The 22230-nt window shown below is 40.4% G+C and overlaps 1 protein-coding gene across 1 annotated transcript in view; it reads left to right on the top strand.

Moving 5' to 3' along the window:
• LOC134876087 (adhesion G protein-coupled receptor L3-like) overlaps positions 1-21947 on the top strand; it is a 172302-nt gene extending 150355 nt beyond the window's left edge. Inside the window, 11 exon segments of the mRNA XM_063900934.1 lie at positions 150-370; positions 3750-3816; positions 5983-6074; positions 8654-8695; positions 10142-10168; positions 11062-11230; positions 11571-11696; positions 13062-13158; positions 17071-17196; positions 18374-18391; positions 19618-21947. Coding sequence (XP_063757004.1) covers positions 150-370; positions 3750-3816; positions 5983-6074; positions 8654-8695; positions 10142-10168; positions 11062-11230; positions 11571-11696; positions 13062-13158; positions 17071-17196; positions 18374-18391; positions 19618-20558 — 1926 coding nt within the window. The 3' untranslated portion in view covers positions 20559-21947.
• The last annotated feature ends 283 nt before the right edge of the window (positions 21948-22230 follow it).

Here is a 22230-nt window from a genome sequence, read left to right as displayed (position 1 = left end):
TGGAGAAGACACAAACATGCAGAGGTCAGAATATGCTGCTCAACTATAGTCACATATTCTGCCCTCTAGCAAGGCATTTAATCCTGCAGGAAACCAGAAAATAACTACTTTTGGTTACTGTAATTACTCACACCTCCCTTCCGTCTCAGATTGCTTGTGCCGTCTTCGCCGCCCTGCTGCACTTCTTTTTCCTGGCGGCATTCACGTGGATGTTCCTTGAGGGCGTGCAGCTCTACATCATGCTGGTGGAGGTGTTTGAGAGCGAGCACTCACGCAGGCGCTACTTCTACCTGGTGGGCTACGGGGTCCCCGCGCTAATTGTGGCCGTTTCTGCTGCAGTGGACTACCGCAGCTACGGCACTGACCGAATGTGAGTACATTTAACAATCTGCCCTAAAAGCTGCGGAAGAAATATTTTCCCTTTCTGCATGCAAACATGAAAGATCACATGTCCTTTTTTGGGCTCAGCTTTAGACTAGTACATACAAGAGTCGTTTGTCACATAATTACAGTTAAAATAGAAAATACGCAACAAGTACAGTCAAAAAGTCAAATATGTCAAGTTGCAATGGATACCAAAGAAAGCTATTTATGTAAAGGGTAAAAACACAATTATACTTCCAGTTTTAGAAAATAACGTAAAATCTGGGGATTGTTATGGTGCAGTAAATGCTGTCATATCTGACCCTCACATGTCTGTCTCTCCACCTACAAAAAGCCTGCTTACAACAGTTTATTTTGTTCGAGGGGTCTCTAACAATCTTGCAGATGATGCTACAATAGCTATAGCTTATCATCAACTCTTAATGAAGCAGAACGGGGAATGGAGCTGCTGAATTGACATGGTTCTGACAGTGAGAAATGCTCACTTCATGAGATAGCATTGTTGGATGAATGGCTGTTGTGGCTAATGTCTCCAGCATTTTAGGAAGCACAAATTACATCAGGACGGGGAGGGGGGGGACGATGACTTTGAGAAGGGAGATGAAGAGGGAAAGAGAGAGGGAGAGACGATTAAGATTAACAGAGAGACACACGCCTCCTTTTAGTATTTCCTACTGAAGATGCATGCGCCCTCTCCTCTTAGTGCTCCATAAAGCAGAGCGAGGATCGCCCTCCATTTCTCTGAGTAAATCTCAAAGCCATCTGAAATAATGAAGACCAGCATCAGCAGTTTGCTTCCAAGAGGTTTATCATACATGGCACACACACGCACGCACGCACGCACACACACACACACACACACACACACACACACACACACACACACACACACACACTGGTAGTTCCTGGTGATGGATGAGGTGATAGCTGCCACCGCCTGAGCCTTGGCATCATGTGAATAATTAAAGCCTGCCACCGGTGGAACAATTATTCGCTGCCATTGAAGGATGAGGGAAGGGACAGGGCGGGACGAGTTTTGAATAGCAATAAGTATGTGTGTGTGTGTGTGTGGGGGGGGGGGGGGGTTTAAGGGACTATAGCAGCATTATCATAGGTGGTCTCATTTGAAATATCCAACAAGTGACCCAACATTAAAGAGGAAACTCTGAACTCAGGAGACCTTCATGACATTACTCTTTGAGAGTGATTACTCTCAATTGGCCCTTGAGCAAGGCAGCTCTTTTCGAGTCAGCAGAACCAGGATTACTCAGTTTAATGAAAGTAATAAATCAAACAACCTGGACACTCTTGAAACCAGTTTCAGTAATGTAGTCACGGTACTGTAGTCCACAATAATAGCTGGCTTTAGTAAAAGTTCTCCCGAGGTTCTTATTGTAAATACAAACACTTACCTTTACGTTCAGTGTCTCTCATCAAAAACATTATACCCTTCAGGCCTGACAGACATGTTGAATGCATTTTATTTCTTAAAAAAAACATTTGCAAATCCCATATTGTTTTGATAAATAGCTAATTGAAACCTGTTCTGCTTATTGCATTTTCACATCAGCTTGTATTCAGGACACAGGTAAAACCTTATCTTTTAGCTGTGTTAGAGATGTATCTTAAAACTACACTAGTAATTATAATAATTCATCTTTTCCACAGGAATTCAAGATGATTAATGACATTTTCATCTTTTGGAAGGAGGTTTTATTTTTCTCTCAAAATCCAATTAATTTTTTGCATTGATTACTACAAACAAAACAAGCTACACTTTGTTTTTTTTCCTTTTTCGAGGGCGGTTGTCTTACAGGCTTCTTCACTAGTTGGCTTCTCTCTGTGAAGGACACCAGCTATCCGGGTGTATTGCAGTAGAGATAAGGCTGGCACTGAACAAATCATACCGAAATGTATAAGCACTACAGGTAGAAGGGAAAGCTTGTGGTTTATGATCAGTGGGTGAACTGTTCCTTTTTGGGATTATAGTTTAAAGGGGCCCTATTCTGCTCATGTTCAGGTTCATATAAGTATTTAGTTCCTCTACTGTGACAGGCAGGAAGAAACAACAGCCTGCAGCTCCCACCGCCCACCACGTCTTTAAATCTCTCTGATCTGAGGAAGAGACTAACAATAAGAAGCTTCAGCGTCATTTCTCTCCACGACTCGGAGCATACACGCTTTGATGAGCTGCCAGATTCTCTGTGTGTCTTTTGTTTGCTCTTCTTTATGCTTCTATATGTGTTTTTTTGCGTTTCCTCCTCTTATCAAGTGACATCAGAGAACGAGAGACATATCAACAACAAAGCAACAGTCACTTCTATCCCGTCACTTCTCCTATTATACCCTCTCTGCTCACACTGACAATGCTGTGCAAACTTGTCCTTTTGCAGTGGAGGTTTTAAAAGAACAGTATTGCAGTATTTTAATGCGAGACAATGGGACCGAAAAGCAGTCATCATATCATGCAACAGTTCTTTTGTCAATGAGATTTCAAGGGACATATTTGCTTAGCTTTCTGTCCTAAAATGTTTCTGTAAAACAATTCACCACTGTTTTCTTGTATAGTGCCCCCTGCACCTAAGCCCCCCGAAAGACAACACGTCTGAACTGTAATTTTCCAGTGTCCAAAAATGGAGGCGTCTTTCTGCTGCAGCAGCGGAGATTAAAAGATTAATAATTCATCCACAGGTCATAAATCACATTTTTTATTTATTTATTTTTTCATTTCAAAGCATCCCTTCCACCTTCTGTCCGGTTGCATCTGTGTGTATTTCTTCTCACTGTTTTGATATGATAGTAAGGTCAGGAGAGCGTAGTTTTTCATTCTTGACATAATTACAGCAGAGTAATTTAGTGAACATGACCATGTGAGGATCTTTGTGTGTGGACATGTCAGGGTCAAGGGCAATCAAATTCCTTTGGAGTGATACTGCTACGATTCAATTAAGAACTGAGTCGGGCATAAATTATCATCTGTAATGGTAATATACTACTTAACCCTACTAATTGAAACCGAGTTGAAGCAAAAAGAAAGAGAGAAAGAAGTCCAAACAGAGCAACATGTTAGAAAACAGAAAACCTAAAGGCTGTTCTGAATGTTTAAACGCATTGTTTACAATAGGGCCTCTTTAATTCTTCCACCTGTTTTCTGATCAAAGCCAATTGAAAAGTAATTGAAACTGAAAACCTCTTCCTTTAAATCCCTTCTAATGTCCATAATTCTTCAGCCCCTTGCAGCAGTCTGTGTTCTGAAGTGCCTATTCCTCTGAGTAACTTCCTCTTGATGTATATCCTCTCAGTATAAAGCCATAACCTAAATCTTTCTCTCCCCCCTCCTCACTCTTCTCTCCCTCCTATTGCAGTTGCTGGCTGCGCCTGGACACCTACTTCATTTGGAGTTTCATAGGACCAGCAACCTTGATAATTATGGTAAGCGAACCTACCCCCCCTTCTGCTCATTAACCCTACTTAGCCTGCGGGTCGTCCCTTAAACGCTCCAGCGAGATCCTTTCCTCTCGCTTCTCTTTCCTCCCTCTTTTCTTCGCCCTGTTGAGCGCAGAAGTCTCGGCGGGCACAGCTGTCCTGAGAAACAGATGAGGGGTGTGAGGATCTATCGCAGTGTGTCACCCGGCTGAGACTATTTTTGGGGGGAGGAGGAGGGGGGGGGGGAGACGTAGAGAAGGAGAGTGAACTCTGCTCAGTATGCAGTGTTGGAGTAATCCACTCCGAGATTATGATTGATTCTGTTCCTACTCTACTACACTACCTTTCTCCACCCCCTTAACACACACACACACATACACACACACACACACACACACACACACACATACACACACACACACACACACACACACACACACACACACACACACACACACACACACACACACACACACACACACCTTATGTTTTGCACAACTAGGACAACACATATTTTACAATAAAACATTTGTTTGTTGTGACTGTTAACATGCTGCTGCTTTATCTGGGAAAAAAATCTGAATATGCAATGAATAAATTATATCCAATCCTATATTTAAGTAAAATTAATAATGTTTTGGTGTACGATAAATATAGTACAGTATAGCATGTCTGAAACAATAGTGGATAACTTGTAGCACATAATGTATTAAGTTATTATATAATTTACATTTTTAGATGTGTTCCCAAGACACAAGTCAGCCCTTATAACAATTAATCATAATAATTCATTTCAACAACTCATCAGTTTCACTGTTCAGTTTGTTGCTCTTTCACAAATTCATCTAAGTTTTTTTGGAATGAGCATATTAAAACATTGTTGGCCAAAGGATATTGTTCAAACTGAAACAGCAGTAGATCAATAAAGTAACCTTGTCACCAGTAATAATGGGTGTAACTACAAATCAAGGAAAGAAACTGAACATACAGTATGAACACATCAAATCAAAATTATGATAATAGTTTCCATGTTGGGAAGAAGAGAGCAGATCCAATTGTTCCTCTGGAGTTTGGTGAATGTTTAGGGCAAAAATGCATTTTAAGCATGTCTTTTATAATCTCGCCTCTGATTTTCTTAATATTAGCGGTGCAGCAGTGAAAGCAAACTAATTGCTGCATTTCTTGAGGAGTCACTCTGAACAGGCCCCCTCATTTAGCGGCCAGGTTTGACTCATTATCTGAGTTTGTGATTCTGACTCAGAGAAAAAGGAAATAATGAGACGTTTTTGTCAAAGGCAGGTGCAAAAGTCAAACTCATTGTGACATTCTTGACTCAACTTTTTAAAGTTTTTATTTCACATTTTAGTTTTTTTAAATAAGAAACCCGGGGGAATAAAGAAACAGAAGTACTCCATAGGAAGTCAAATTAAAAAGTGTCTCTTCATGGCGCAATTAAAGTGTTGCAATGAAATGCAATCGAATGAAAGATGTGATCGCTTGTTTTATAGCAGGTACATGATGTTATAAACACTGAAAATTATAGGACTAACAATAATACATTTCTTTTGTATTAATGTTTGTTATTGTTAATCCTATCTTTACTATAAGTTGTTTAAATTGTATTTTTTTTTAACCTTTTTTTGTTGTACTTATAAAAAGTGTAAACGAAAAGTATAGCGGTGTTTAAGGCATAACAATTATTATTATTTTGTTAATACATTTTATTTATTTTTCTCAACTTAGTTCTTTAACTTACTTCATACATGTCTTTTATTCGTCATTATTATGACTTTTGTCCAATTTGTAATGTTTATTTTTAACTTAAATAGTATTTTTTTAATATATTTGTTATCACTATTGCTATTCCCTTTTCTTTACGTTTTTCATGGGATTCACAAAAATGTCAATCAATGCCAAGTGTTTTTTTCTTAGAGTAAAAAGTGTAAAAGAAAAGGACATCCGTGGCGGTGGCAGTTATTCCCAGAGGATTTCTCTAAGTGTGAATATGACGAGACAAGTGTGAGGAATTCATACGTGCAGCGCTCCTCTTCCTCTTGTTATTCTGTTGTTCCACCGTCATGCACTCATAAGATTTCTCTGCTCTGTTTGGCAGAAACTAATTTAAAATGAATGAAAACATCCTCTCTTCCTCTTCCTCGCTGTGTCCCTCAGCTCAACGTGATCTTCCTCGGCATCGCCCTTTACAAGATGTTCCATCACACGGCCATCTTGAAACCAGACTCCGGTTGCCTGGACAACATCAAGTAAGAGCCCTCGGATCATCCGGATATCCATTAAAGCGGAACAGAAATAGCTCCTGTTGACGTTTTCTTACAGATGAAAGTATGTTTTAGAGTGACGACTGAATTGTGTTTCCTTCATTTCAATGAAACGCTGCTAAAGGAGCGACGTGTACATGTCACTATTCCTCACCTCCCCCTTTGATATTTGGGAACCTCATTTAAGGCACTTAGGGTTATGAACGCCCCGCAGAAGGGTCCGCGAGCGAAGTGCTGTTATTAAACTTGAAGGTAGTGTCTGGTAGAGTTAAAATCAAACATCTCCATCTATATCTAAAGAACACTGACCTGGTGTTAGCTCAGTGTCGCTAACATGTGAATATTTATTTTGTCTGTTAAGGGACAATAATACAACGGTTTTCTGGTTAAAGTTACCGGGCTAAACTTTAACCTTATGAAAAAATAAGAAAGGACTAGTTTTTTGCTTGTTATTGGTACAACGCCACTTGATTTTAAGGAGTTCAATCGTTTCATTATGGTGCAAAAGCCAATTAGCTGTAGTTGTTCGATCCCTTATACAACATAGGTGCAGACTAAAGGTCAATGACAATGACAATAAACCACATGCAATCAGTTGAGTAAAGGCCATACAACTCAAATGATCAGTAATGTTATCCGTGTTTACTATGGACATTGATTTGTGCAGCTTTTAGTGCCAAGGCGTTGCATTCTGCATGGACTGTGGATCTTAAAAACACCCAGTGATGTGTGCGTTACACCCCTCAGATTACGCTGTAGAGAGTATCGCCTTCTCAAAGTTTCCTGCGGAATTGTGTGTGATGTGTTTCTAAGTCTCTCCTCTGGAGGATGACGGTCTTTTGGGTCATTGTGTTTGACGTCAGCGGCAGCTACCTGGTGTCGGGGGTGTAGAGGGTGGGGGTTCGTCCACAGATGGTGTAAAGTTGTTGTTCCGCGCTGTGCTATGATGGATAAGGGTCTCTGCTCTGTTTTTGCTGTCTGCCTGGCTTTTTGAAGCCGCTGTGGACACATTAGTGTGCTTTATGGCTCGGGTTGTTCTCTGTGGCATCGCATCGCTGGATGTGTGTCTGCACAGTGGCCCCGTCTGCCCCCTCTTCTCTGCACAGGGAGACACATAAAGCGAGCGTGATGTAGCTGCTGAAGCTGCAGTCAGGCTGGGTTTCTATGTGAACTCACCGCAGGATGTTTGTGGTTTTAAGTGCTGCTTCTGATTAAACTGACATCACCGTCCCTTCATCATGACAATGTTCAGCGTTTATTAGATTTGTCACTTCTGAGACAAATTGCTATATTTATATATTATAAGTAAACCCAGTGGCTTTTGCATCAGCCTTCACTTAGTTACAGTTATTACATTAACAGCTTTAACTAAGGGGAATATTGCCTTACTTAATAAACTGGAATTCCACATTTGGAGACCCACCTTCTCCATAAGAGAAACACCACGTAATTTGGATTTTCTCCCGAATGGCTCATGCCGCACCTTCACAAAAAGAGTCATGATAATAGGGCCAGTATTATTTCTGTAATCCGGCTGAAAATGGAAACAGAAACATCCAAGGCAAAGGTATAAATGGCAGCACCACAAAGTGTATTTCTTACATTTAGATTAATTTTGACTTTATATGTACTGCTAAGTGTCACAGTTGTACAGCTAAGATAATAGTAAATAATCACTTATTGATATATAAACTGTTAAGACTGAGGAGTTGAGAATAAGGTCGACACATCGAATAAGATATAAGGCTTTTAATAGTGATGTAAACTGGAAAAAATATTCCAAAGGTTTGAACAGTGTCAGAAACACAGATGGTACTCGGTGTGCACACATATAGCTTAGCGGCGCACTTTGATCCAAAACTCCTCTAGCTAACATTTTCCAGCTCCATTTCTGTCTCTTACTCATAAGATACATTGCATACTTTGTTCTGCTGAAAAATATTGACTGCTGGAGTTCTGAGCGTGGTATGAGTTATTACAGTGGCCTCCCATAATGCACCACACAGCTGACCTTCTGACCTCCGAGTCTTTCCGACCTCGAAGCAATCTGTAGTGTTTCAGATGACCGTTGGAAAAAAATTAATGGTGTGCTGCTTCTGTCAGCCTCTCATTCGTCTGACACACTTTGTAAACCTTTCTAAACACGCGCCTGCAAAAAGTTTACAGGAAGACAGGAAGTAATAAACACAAACAGGAAGTAATTAGTCATTAACATGGATTGAATGCAATGCAGAATATCAAAGCCAGTAGTATGCAGCAGTCTCTCAGAAACATTATTTTTTTTCCACTCAAGCTTTTCTTAAGAGTTATCAAAGTGAAATGGTGTGATGTGATGATAGCGCTGGTTAATGAAGTCTCGGTAATGAGGTGCGTCTTCTTTGTCTTCTCTTCGCACCGACTAATTTCTCCTTATGGTTTGATGTCAGGATTTCTCCTCAGGTTTCATCATGCTGCTTTCTGTTAACATGAATATTTTGATCTGCTTCTCTCTCCCTTCTTCTTTTGATTTGCCTGTGTTTATCTCTAACATCTTTCTGTTTTCCATCCATCCACTTTCGTTTTAGCTACCGTTATTATGATGGATGTGTTATTGTAGAGTGGCACTGGTAAGATTTCTGCGGATGTAGAGTAGATTTCACACTGTCTTTGATGTGTTTTTCCCTCCTCTCCTTGTAATGTGGCTGCCCTGTGATTCATGGATTAAAATATTGTAGCTTTAAAAAACTAGCTTCTAAAGGCATCATATTCAGAGCATAATGGCCTTAAATGGGTGACTTTGCATAGCTTCCTCTTTGCGTATCCTCTCACGAGATGATTTCAAAGACACAAATCATCCATGCCGACATCTGAAACATCTTGATGTCTTTGAGCTAATTAGCATTTTTAGCATACCTTTGGGTCAATAATTACCTTCCCTTCGGGGAGATCACAGCATTTCCTTTTTTTTCCTCCTATAAAATAACTTTACGCACATTTGAAGCAGGTTGAAATGACCGATTGCAATCTCATACATTAATGATCTGTGACATTGCAGTGAACGCTAAATTAAGTCATTTTGATGGGAATTGCTGGTAATTTGATGCCACAGTCTGATGTAGATCTCTGCTTATAATTGTACATTATTTAGCGTTTTTCTCTCAGATAACAGCACAATAAAGCTGATTTGTTGCACAGATGGATAGTAGATTTATATATTGTACTAGCATTCAAATTAATATATGTTTCCCTGAGCTGTATTGCTTGAATGCTTTATTTAAATGTTGACTGAAATGAACATTTAATACAAAAATATCCCCGATGAATTAGATTTGCCTTAACATAAATTGCGCTTAACAAACATTTTTGGGCCTAATGATGGCAGAAAAAGAAGTTAAAGTCCTGTTCTGGTAGTTTTAAGGTGTGCAAAACTAAAAAGTACCCTCATTTTGTAAGTGAGCTTCTCTGCTTTTTTGCCTCAAGGCTCCTTCTGTGAAGCTCTCAAACTCATCCCCATATTTTATCTGATAACTCCAGGAGGAGATATGAATTGTAGCCTCTTCATATCCTGTCCTCTGCGATGCATTCCTTGTGACCTCCCATGTCTCGATCATAAAACACTCCTGCAGCCAAACGTTTGCCGGTGAGAGGACATTATTTGGCTCTCTTTGTGCACACTGCTTGTGTTTCTGTGTCCGTTCTGCGGGCAGCAGCTTGATAAAGTACCTCTCCCTCCAGGTCATTAAGACAGCCCTGGGAAAATTATGTTTAATGGTTGCCCTGGTGAATTCATAAATCATTTATTTTGCCGCACACCTGGCCCATTTATAACGGCTTAAATATGAAGGTCTGCCAGCGTTTATGAAGCGGGCTGCGCTCTTCACACAAGCAGGACAATTACGGTTATCACCACAAAATCACCAAAAACATGTCTGATGTGTGGATGCAGCTTTAATCCTCTTTGTGTGTTGTTTCCCTCTTCAATGTCTGATTTTTTGGATTACAGCTCTCCATTTCCTTGCCATGTGATATGATTTATTTCTGTTTTCTTTTTGTTATGTCGCCACATCGCTCAGCTATCAGGATTATGAACCTGAGATCAAGTAAGACAAAATTTGAAGGCCTCATTTCCCATAATGCCATATTTCAATCACTCCTCCATGTTAACAAATCCATGCAGGTGCCTGTGTGTCATTAACATGATTTATAGCGTATTGAAGCCTGCATTAGTGTGCACACAGCACTCCTTTCTTACATATACATTTCCTCTAATGTGACAAGCAAGATTAGTTTTAAATGGATCTTCAGTGCAGTCTGCAGAAATATTTATTCAAGTGTAGATATAGCGCTGCAGATAGAAAACTTCACAGCTTTAAAGGGAAATCCTTCCTGCATGCTTGTTGTTGCACATGATATTAAGCTTAATTTAAGGCACCGAAACACCACAGAAGAAGACAAAGTGCCACTTCTCTGCACGGAGATGGAGCCTTTTATTCTTAATAGAACTTGTTCACATTCATCACAGTTTACAAGACCCTCAGGTAATAGAACCCAACATGTAATGTACTCATGTAAATAGTCTTCTAATGAAAGTGCCATCTTTGTTAGCCTCCCGTTCTGACAGGCCTCCATTATCGTATATATGAATCTGCAGTTTTATGACCATCTCTGGCTTTTTAAATACTCAACAGCATGGCTTGGAAGAGAGCCATTAAAGAAAATGAAAAGGTAGCGCAGACGTGGACAGAATCAGAGAAAAAAGCATTGAATTCATTGTCATCACTTTATGACCCCTCCTCATCTTTGTGCCACCCTGTCAAAAGAAATAATAATAATAATTTTGGATCAAATGGCTCCCTGAACATGTTGTTTTTTAACCTTCATTTATTCTAACACAATGTTTTATTGCTACACTGTGCTCTGCTTCTTGTAAGCCATTTTCCAAGCATTTTAAACTGTTGATGTGTAGTGAGGAGTGTGATGGGTTGTGTTGCAGGTCCTGGGTGATTGGGGCCATCGCCCTGCTCTGCCTGCTGGGCCTTACTTGGGCGTTCGGCCTGATGTACGTCAACGAGAGCACAGTAGTCATGGCCTACCTGTTCACCATATTCAACTCCCTGCAGGGCATGTTCATCTTCATCTTCCACTGTGTGCTGCAGAAGAAGGTAAGGCTTCACTCAGATATCATCTCTCTGTCCACAAATAATCTGAGGTTGAGGCTATAAGAATAAGGAAATGTTTTGCATCTAGAGAAAATTCCATTCACTATTTCAAAAAGAGGGAGTTTTTTTCAGAAAATCCTGCAACCTGTAAGTCTGATTGAACCATTAGAGTAAATTGGAAAAGGTCTACCAGTGTGTCAATGCCTGACTTATGTGATGAATGGTGTCTAAATGTAGATTTTTGATTGACAGCCACGACTTTTCCTTTTGTTTAGTTCTTGCATATGTTTATGTTGCCTTTCCATCTGCACCACCTGGGGACTCATGTTGTTGCTTCCTTCAGGTGCGTAAGGAGTATGGGAAATGTCTGCGCACTCACTGCTGCAGCGGAAAAAGTGTGGACAGCTCCATTGGCTCCGTGAAAGGAACGGCTTCTCGAGTCCCGGGACGTTATTCTACAGGCTCACAGGTGCCTCCACTTTTAATCTGTCTTTACAGTATCTTCCTCAGTAGGATAAATTAGCTCTCATTGGTTTTGGACTACCAGTCATTTTGTCTTTGAGCAGACCTAAATAATATGTGGCATGACACAGATGTGCTCTACCACACAGAACTAATGAGAGCAGATTTTAAAGGTGACTTTATGTATGATGGATTGCAAGGTCGTACTGCTCATGCCCTTGTTTGAAAGCAGGGAAATATTATTATTGCATGATGAGCTGAACATACATGAAGTGAATCTGCTCTGCAGCAACATCGCTGACTGAAAACATTGTCTCCATGCGGATTTGAATTCCTCCCCCAAAATCTGTTAATCTGTCTCCTTACAAAGCGAATGCATTCCTCTCACATCGACATGAAGCATAACCATGACACGCTGTCGTTGCACATCATATCCATGTTCTACATCTTGTGTTTTCCTTCCAGTGTTCACATATAAATAGACCTCAGTGAGCAGCGTGCAGCAGCAGCAGCCCACGGTACAAGCTACACGCTGCACACAGATCAGAGCGTTTAATTAGACTCTGACAAGATGGCTCCAACCTCTACCAGACAGGAATGGAAACACTCAGAGAGAAAGACGAGCTTGTTTATTGCTTACTCTGAATGAATGCGTAATCAGCAGAGCACATTGGAGCTGCTGACTATTTGAGTTTGTATTCAAAAAACATAAAGAAGTGTTAGTAGTGCTGGGGACAACATGATGTACAGTATGTTAATACACCAGCATCACTCCATGTTCCTGTTATAAAATATATGGGCAGATCATAACATGTGTGGGAGTTTTTCCACATCATTTATGACACCATGAAGTTATCATGAATAAAAAATGGTCTGAATGTCGCTCTTAAATTAAGATTTCCTGGAAGTGGTGTGATGGGAGTTGCTCTAAATGTAGTTAATGATGGTTGCAGTGACTTCATTAAGCTGAAACCTGTCGGAGGTGTGAATGGAACATCTCAAAGGTCCTCAGTATTTTTAAACCTGGAGTGGGTTGCACCAGCTGTTCTTTACCAAACCTAGACATAACAAAAGTCTATCTGTGGCTTACTTACATGCTTTAATGTTAAGGACTTTATTTTTTTCATACTCAAGAAAAGAAAAATCAACTTTATTATTGACTTCACCTTTCCTACTGCTATCCCCTCAGCTCATGTGTCTCAGGTTTTAAAATCATATGTTTTTCATATCTTAACATATGCCTATGTTGTTTATTTGGTCGACTTTCATTTAAACGAAGTTCTCCTACACGTTCACACTTTGACTTTTCACTGCCTGTGTTCAGATTGAATCTTTCTGCCGTGTTTTGACGTGTTTTTCTTTGTTCCTGCAGAGCCGGATCCGTCGGATGTGGAACGACACAGTCAGAAAACAGTCAGAATCCTCCTTCATGACCGGAGACATCAACAGCTCTGCTTCTCTCAATAGAGGTACCAGATCCCGCTGAAAATATCCACACAAATAACTCCCAATTCTTACACTTTATGACTAATGCACAATACAGTTTTTCACAAAAGCGTCACCATTTTTATAAAATTGCAGTTACAGTCAGGTCCTATTCAATAAAAAGCGAAAACTTTAGATCAAATCTCCTTTCTTTTGTCCGGGAGTGCGTTTGTTGACAGGTTTTGAAAGAGATTGTGAATATGAGGCAGAGATTGAACTTGCTGTCATGCTGCTGCAGAAAACCGCTTTTATTTTGAAGCAAATCATTTTTACCCTGGAGTAATTTAAAGGACACTGCAGGAAGGATTTCATAACATCTGAACAATTAAGTAAATGTAATCAAATTGTTTATGAGTATTCGAGCTTAGGGAATTTTTTGGAAGTGGAACAAGGCTTCCTCTCAGAGCAGGTGCAGAATAAAAACCTGGAAATTAATTCAGTGGAATCCCCTCTCAGAAGCACGTTAATAAAAGTATTTCCCATAATGCATTTGACAGGGTGCAGTGAATAGAGTTTTCCAGGGAGTCTCCCAGGTTTTTACAGAAAAATAGATTGCAGAATACATCTGACATGGAGAGGCAAACAGCGCCCTGGCTGCCATCCATCCCAGCACTCCTCTCGCTGCTCCTCTTCCACACTAAACTCGCTCCGGGCGCCGGCCTGCGTCGACACTAATGCACAGTTACAATGATGGATTAATGCCCGACACGGGGAGGAAGTGTCAGGATCTCAATAATTAGGCACTCAGCTTAGCACCATCTCCAGACACAGCCTCTATCGAGCAACGGGGGCTGCACTGAGCTGGAAAGTCTGGAGGAAAAAGTGCAAAACAACTTCTATAAATGCAAAAGGCGGAGCTAAAAATAATTAAATATCATAAGATGCAGATAAAATAGCACTTATCCATGGCTGCTCCCGTTAAAGAGGGAATATATTTAGCTGATTTGTCCTCTGATTCTCCACGTTCCTCTCAAGAGCGGACTCATCAAATCATCCTGATATGTTCAATTCCTCCCAGCATTGAAGATTATTGCTGCCACACTCATTGCTTTCTGCAAATGGTCCAATTTATCAGAACAATAAGTGTTAGATCTGTCACTGGCGGAATTTAAAAGGAGCTGCTGTGTGTGAAACAGACTGTAATTAAGACAAGAAGCAACAACACATAAGTGCTTATAAAATCAAAACAACATGCTGGTTCACAGGCAAATAATACTACGCCTAATTTATACGAAAGTTAAATAAAATAATCATTTAATCCTGAAAGAGGAACCCGAATGAACAGGATGTTTTTTCTAAAAAATACTGCTTAGAATAGAGAATCAAAATAAAACATCTCCCTGTATTGGTTAAACATATTCAGCATATAAAATAAAAGAGGATGTCAGTGATAAAGGCTGTTTTCTCGGTTCCACATGCATGTTACTTCTTGCATTTGCAACTTTAATAATAAAGGCATCACAACATGTTGACAGGAGGGAAAGTATATCTTGTAAACAGGAAGCAAAGCCGCAAATATTTTCAGCATACTTGATATTCAGCTTAATGTATTCAAACCCTTGAAAATAAATTATTTTTGTCAACAGCAGAGGAAAACAAACACCAGGGAATGTGCAGCATTCATGTTGCAGATTAAATCTGCAGCTCATCACAGGCTCCGGCTGTGTGCGCAGAAAACCGATGAGTCATCGAGCACAGGCTTGGCATTAATAGAGAATGAGGCCAGGCAACACTTTATACACAGGTTATTTCTGTGACAAGACAATCTTAACATGAACTCTGCTCTGTGGATGGAAGGAAATATTTCCACCTTGTCTTCATGAGATTGAAGCTAACAGAGCCAATGTTACACTATCAAGCGTTCTGCTCTCACATGTAGCTTACAGCGAATTTGAAAGCATTTTTAAAAACACAATTATTTTAAAAGTGGGTTATTGATTTCAGTTAAAAGTAGAGGAGAGTAGGCCTCTCATTTAGAGGTGGCTACAGGGTGTTTTTCATGTTAAAAACACAACTTTAGCTTGCTAGCATATATTGCTAATGTTAGCTTTAGGAGATATTAAAAGCAAAATGTAAGAGTTTTGGTTTACATCATAATATAACCCCGGTGGTGGAATAAGTAATCATGAAGTAAACACTTAGTTGTAAAAATACAAGTTGCAAATAAAAGTCCTGTTTTGATAATATTACTTGAAGAGGCCCTTTTATACTTTTTGAGGTTTCCCTCCCCTGTTCCATAAGTTTTTGTCCATGAAAATGTTAGAATCCCTAAATTCCCTTCAGAGGGAGTTTCTCTCCAGCCATAAAGTAAATCATCTAAATGAAATGTGTTACTTTTCACCACTGCATAACCCTGTTTTACAGCTTAGCGTAGATGCTAATTGTACAATGAATAACTATTACACAGACACAAATACATTTTAGGGCCGTGGCGCAACTGGCTGGGGCACCTGCACCGTACGCCGGCGACCCGGGTTCGATTCCCGACCCGTGGTCCTTTCCGGATCCCACCCCCACTTTCCTGTCACTCTCCACTGTCCCTGTTTCAAACTTTTATTTAGTCGCTGTCCAGTGTATTTACCACTTACATTACCCTCACCCATTATTGAACCTCTAGAAATTCAGTTGACCAAGACTGCCTCTCTGTTTCTATTTTGAAATTTCTTCTTTTCTTCTCTTGTCGTTGTACTGCTCAAGGTATCTATGTCTGTCTTGATGTGCCTTTTCTTCTCTTTATAAGGAGTAACCCCTTGAGACTTATTTTCAAGAAGGTCCTCAATCACGTTTTGTTCTCCATGTAGCAAACAAACCCTTCATTGAAAACATCGGTTTTTTAAAGAAGGCTCACTGCAACATATTTAAAACATGAACATATTTCAACACAGTGGCAGTGTGCAGACTTACCTTTGTATTTCAAACAGTATAATTGCAATGTATTTACAGACTAAGATGTTGCATACACAAATTTGATTTAAATTATGCCTCAAATTAAACTTTTTAAGGTACAAAAAAGTAAATGTCATATTTATAATCAAAAATGGCGGCCATTTTTCTGCATAATTAGTTTATTTGTTATACTTTAGGCACATTTTCTACATAAAACGGCTTTACCTTTTGTAGTTTTATTTATGAAGTACTTTGACATTAATGTATTGCTACTTTTACTTGAGTAAGAAATATGAGTACTTCTTACACCACCATCCTAAAGTTGACTTTTAGTAATATCTCCTTTGCCTTGTAAATAATACTGTTCCTTCTGCATGCTAAGTTAGAGCAGACCAACAAACCCTTTCTTTGGAAATATTTCTGCTATATAATTCTATAATAAAATGGAAGACAGACACAAAAACTGAAATTGGTCTTGGTAAGCGTAGCTAATTTCATAGTCTGCTCAGGTTTCTTTTATGCATTATTTACTACTCTGTTGTCAGAGAGCCAACAATTTCCTGGTGATGGTTGTGTCTGTCCTTTGTGCTACGTAAGAGTTGACAAAAACACACTCTAATACTTTCTTTGGAGATATTTTTGCATGAAAGGCAAATGTGTCTTAGTTCTCATTACTAAACATTGCAACCTGTGCTCAGGTAGATTTATTTTTGTATTACTAGCCAACATTGTCCTGGTGCTGATTGTGTGTGTCCTGTTTGAGTGTAGAAATAGAACACTACATGTTTCCGTGTTCGAGTTTGCTGCCTATATGTGGATTAGGAAAACAGGCTTTCCACTAATGGCAGGCATTAATGACACGATTAACACTGTTTCCACGTGTCCCATTAGCCTCTCTCATGTAGCATTAATGATCATGTGATCATTTGGATGTTAATGGCGGTTCATTGCTCAGCTGATCTGTATGTTCTCTGTCTCTCTGCACCTCTCTCTGTCTCTGGCTGCTGTAGGGGCTATGGCTAACCATCTTATTCCTAATGCACTCCTCCGTCCTCATGGCACTAACAATCCCTATAACACATTGCTTGGGGAATCGGCAGTCTATAACAACCCTCTGGGCATGTACAACACACAAGGTGTGCTAGCTTCTTTTCATTCTCTAACATTGTGCTGGGGCAGTGTTTTTTTTCATGTCTGGTCCTGCTGAACCTGTGAGGCTGTGAGGGAAACTATATGATTGCAGAGTTAAAAGTAATGGACTTCACTGAGCTGAAATGCCAGCGTTCACCCCTTGAGGGTTTTTACAGGGCTTTGATATAAAGAAAAAACACTGCTCTAGATGTTGTGTGTTAGCATTGAACAAACTTTGTCTCAAAGATCCGCAGGTTTGTTCTGCTCTGGGCTTTTCTTCAGGGGATGTGTCCTGGCTTCTGGCTTAAAATTCAGTTACAAAAGTCACACTGACATTGTGATAAAGTAAAAAAAAGATGATGAAGAATGTCTTCCTGCAGGGAGCCGGATACATCCCCTCTCATTTATTTTAACCGTGCTCTAATGTTGTCAGCTTGTCTCCATGTCTTCTGTGTCTGTTTCCTTTCTTTTTACGCTTTCGGATTGTCAAACATGGTTGTTTGTGATGAATGTAGTTGGATCTGATGTTTAGACTTAAAATCATATTGCAGAGATTGGAAAAGTATGCTATTATTCCTCATTTTAAGGCATACATAGTTGACTTTTTTGCCCACTTAACACTTTCATGTAATAAAAAATGTGGTAAAATTGATCTCCACATGATTAGCTATTCATTGTGGATTATAACACTTGTACAAATATTCATATCAGCACACAGGAAACTGCTTTACTGTAGTGATAAAACGTTTCCTCTGTGTGCTCTCTGCAGTCAGTATGAGCTCGCTGTAACTTTGCGAGTGTGTAAAACTGAGAAACTAGTGTAAAAACTGAGATAAGAGAGCTTTGATCAGGGAATAATTTATGTATGCAATACAAATCCTGCATGGGAGTTCCTGACAGCAGGCTATAATTCACTTACATTGCAATAGATGTGAAAGAAATATCCGAAAGGATGAAAATGCAAATGCATGAAAAAGATTTACTGCTGCATTTGATGTTCGCCGCGTTTTACCCGGAGGATCCTGCAGAAACTTGTTCTACATGTGTTAATAGAGATGTTTGCATGGTGACATCAAACGATGCGTCATCAGCGTATTGTATGTGCACATTTTTCTCTCCTGTCACTGTTTTGCTTATCGTGTTTTCTTTTCTTCTCTCCTTTCCTCATGCTGTCCCTTAAAGAGCCCTACAGAGAGACAAGTATGGGAGTCAAACTAAACATTGCTTATCAAATGTAATTCACTTTGGCTTTACTTTTATTTTCACTCCGTGCTGACAAAGGGGCAATGAGAACACAACATGTCATTCCCATTGTATGTTAAAACAGACCTGTAGATATTACTTGAAACCACTGCTTGACTTATTTGCATCTGTAGCACACTCTGCACACAATCGTCACGACACGTTCAGACGCCTACAACACTTCCATTAGTAGAAACACGATGCAGCTTCGAAAAACATGCAAATATGAAAACAGAAATATGCCAAAACACACGCAAAACTTCTTTATCAACTTGCCGAAACATGTGCAGGTTTTAATAAAAGTGCTGCATAAACAAAAGGTTGCAATAGACTCAAAACACAACGGAAACTAGGGGTCGCTAAAAAGTGATGCACATATCTGGGAGCAGACCAATTTTTGACGTTTTATGCATTTTGGCATGTTTCGTCAAATTAGTGAATGATTTATAAAGCACGTTTCTCCTGATGGAAATGTTGTGGCTTATTTGCTTCTGTCCACCATAGATAATTCAATCACAGGCTAAATTTCATAAGGCACATCCATATCAATTGATCTGTATTATTTTTCTGAATCTTTGTCCGTGCACTTTATATTATTTGTATTTCACTTTGATACACTTTCTGAAGGTCTCATGAATGAGTCTTGTCAAATTTTCAGCAGGTCAAACTTTGGACTTGACTTTTTTAACGAGCTGCATGGCCTTGTCAGACGAATCATCGTCAAAGTGTTGCTTTGATGCTGATGGCACAGACTCGGTCAAACTGATAAAATATGATTCATGTTCACGCAACAGAGAGTAGTCCTCCTTCTGAAATGTTTTCATGTCGAAAAAGAGGGATAGTTCTGCAGACATGAATACTTTATTTTTATTACCAGTATTAAAATGCTCATATGGGACAATATGGGTTCAAACTGCTGTTGCTGTTAAGTGTTAATGCATGGCTAAGATTCCTGTCTTTGCTTGCTTGTGTTCAGTGTGTTGTTGTGCTTTGTGTTGTCATGTGTCAGTGTTTTCATCCCTGCTACTGTTAAATGAATAATAAGTAGCAGAGAATGTTATTTTTGTAACAAGGTAAGTGTTTATATTTGCAGAAAATACCTTTAAATGTTCATACTATGCATTTGTGATTTGTTGAGGAGGTTTTTCAGAATAAAAGCGCTGATTGGGTGTTTGTCGTTACAGAGGGAATCCTGAACAATGCCCGGGATACAAGTGTCATGGATACTCTACCACTGAATGGTAACCACGGCAACAGCTACAGCATCGCCAGCGCCGAGTACATGAGCGACTGCGTACAGATCCTAGAGCGGGGGTACAACCACAAGGAGACCACCCTGGAGAAGAAGATCCTCAAAGAGCTCACCTCCAACTACATCCCCTCCTATCTCAACAACGCCCACCACGAGCGCTCCGCCGAGCACAACCGCAACCTCATGAACAAACTGGTCAACAACGTGAGCAACGGGGGCAAGGATGGCGGCTACGGCATGGGTCTTGGGGTGGGGGGGATGATGGGGATGGGGATGAACGTGGTGCTGAGCCTGGACGACCACTCCACCTTCGGGCCACACCACGACGAGGGCCTGGGTCTGGAACTGATCCGAGAGGAGTCCATCGCCCCACTGCTCCCTCAGAGACCCCCGCCCTCTCTTGACCAACTTAACAACCACCTCCACCAGTCAGTGCCACCCCCCCTCCCACTGCCCCACCACCCCTTCACCTCCGCCAACACCTCATCGTCCCGGCGGAGGATCCCGCAGGAGAACAGCGAGAGCTTCTTCCCGTTACTCACCAACGAGCACACGGAGGAGGAGGGCTCCACCCCCATCCACAACCCCCAGAGAGACTCCCTGTACACCAGCATGCCCCTGCTGCCCGGCCTGCCCCACGTGTCCTCAGACTCCGCTGATGGGGGGGATGCCAAAAGCCCAGAGGCCGGCTCGGACGACGTTTACTACAAGAGCATGCCCAACCTGGGCTCCAGGAACCACCTGCACCAGCTGAGCTCCTACTACCAGCTGGGGAGGGGCAGCAGCGACGGCTTCATCGTGACCCCCAACAAAGAGGATCTGACTCCAGAGGAGGCCCAACCAGAGGCCTCGCACCTCGTCACCAGCCTATAGGTCCCCCCGCTCCTCCTTACGCAGCCCCTCCTCCATCTGTTGTTGGCAGTGGTAGCCTTTCTTTTATTCTGTGCCCCCTCGCAGCAAACTCTTGCTAAGACTGACCCCAGACAGGATAATAATGCTCGATGTGGGAGTTAAACTTTGCGGGAATCTGTTGATGTTGTGCCCCCCCCCCCCCCCCCTTGTGTTTTGTCTCAGTGTGCAGAGACTTACTCACACGTTTAGAGATACAGCGTGACTGCAAAGCCCCGAACATCCAGTCTGAACTGCAGCAGAATCAACGGGGAATTTAAAAAAGGACTATTTTATTATACTTCTGTATCCATAATGACTTTTTGAAAGATTTTCTTCCTCTTTGGTGAGTTGCAGCACATTTTGTTTGCTGGAGTGTCCCTTCAATGAAAAAAAGACAAAAAAAATTGAACAATAACTACGAAGAAATTATTGATCGTATGCTTTGAAGCATAGCTGTTTTCTTTCATTTTACTGTAATAACAGGAGGGAGAAAAAAACTAATAAGAGAATTATGAGATATTTCTATGTAATTGTACAGATAACTAGCATTGCACACAATAGTATGCTTTTTTTTGTTCCGAGCAAACCTTTGTCTCTGTAAATGTAGTGATTAGGAGTGGTTCTGTTCTCTGGGTTTCTGGTACCAGTCTGTTTTTGTTTTCCTCTTTATCCCTCTGCTAGAAATGACTAAATAGAAGCAAAATAACATCATAACAAAACACTTATTGTGCAGGCATTACCGTGCGACATATTCATCTTTGTTTCGGGTTTATGTTTCTTTCTTTTCCTTTCTTACTTTAGATATCAGATGATGGCAGAGCTAAAGATGGTGCAGAACACACTCAGACAGATACAAATTGATGAGCACCAGGCACGTGTACAAAATAAAGAAATATGGATGGTTTACTTATTAAAGAAAAAAGCTTTTGGAGTGAGAAAAACTGGAAGTGTTTTCGTTCTTCTTCCTCGGGGAGAAAATATATTTATTTATTTGTCAAAATAAAAAGAAGAATGGACGTACGTTTAGCGGCACAGATCGGGTTTATTATTGGCTTCTTATTTATTCCTTTTTGTAATGGTTTCCACATTGAATGAACTAATATTTGTTGTAACAGTGAAACTTGTTTGCCAACAAATAAATTACCGACAGAGATTTATTACTTAGCTATGACAGACGCTCTGGTGTTGTGTCGGGGTCTAAAAGGTGGAACCATTTATTCATTATTTTATCTGATTTTCAGTTAATTTCCCTCGTTAGTTCGTTTTAGTGCCAAATGACGTTTTGGCCCAGCAGCAGTGGATGTGCTCTGTATGCTCTGCTTTACAATAGAAGCAGTGGTTTCATAAGCTGTAATAAATATTTCAATATCATTGCTGGTGGATTCTTTGCAGATTACCGATTACAGTTTTGCATGAGTTTGGTGAAGGTCGCAGGAGATATCAGGAGAGTCAGCTGGAGTGCCATCATGCAGAGAGACAGAGGTAAGTGTTTCATGTAAAGATGTTATTCAGTATTGTATTGTAAGATGTCCAGGAACTGTACTTTATTGCAGTGTTTGAGGTAGTGTTTCTATGTTCTTGTTTTGGTTAAGTCTAGAGTGAGGAACTGATGAACTAACTCGACTGTGAACGACTTTGCATATTTATTACACTT

This window comes from Eleginops maclovinus, chromosome 14, assembly GCF_036324505.1.
Source record: "Eleginops maclovinus isolate JMC-PN-2008 ecotype Puerto Natales chromosome 14, JC_Emac_rtc_rv5, whole genome shotgun sequence".
Classification (NCBI taxonomy): domain Eukaryota; kingdom Metazoa; phylum Chordata; class Actinopteri; order Perciformes; family Eleginopidae; genus Eleginops; species Eleginops maclovinus.
Note: the sequence above shows the minus strand (reverse complement) of the source record. Positions and strands in the feature narration are given on the sequence as shown.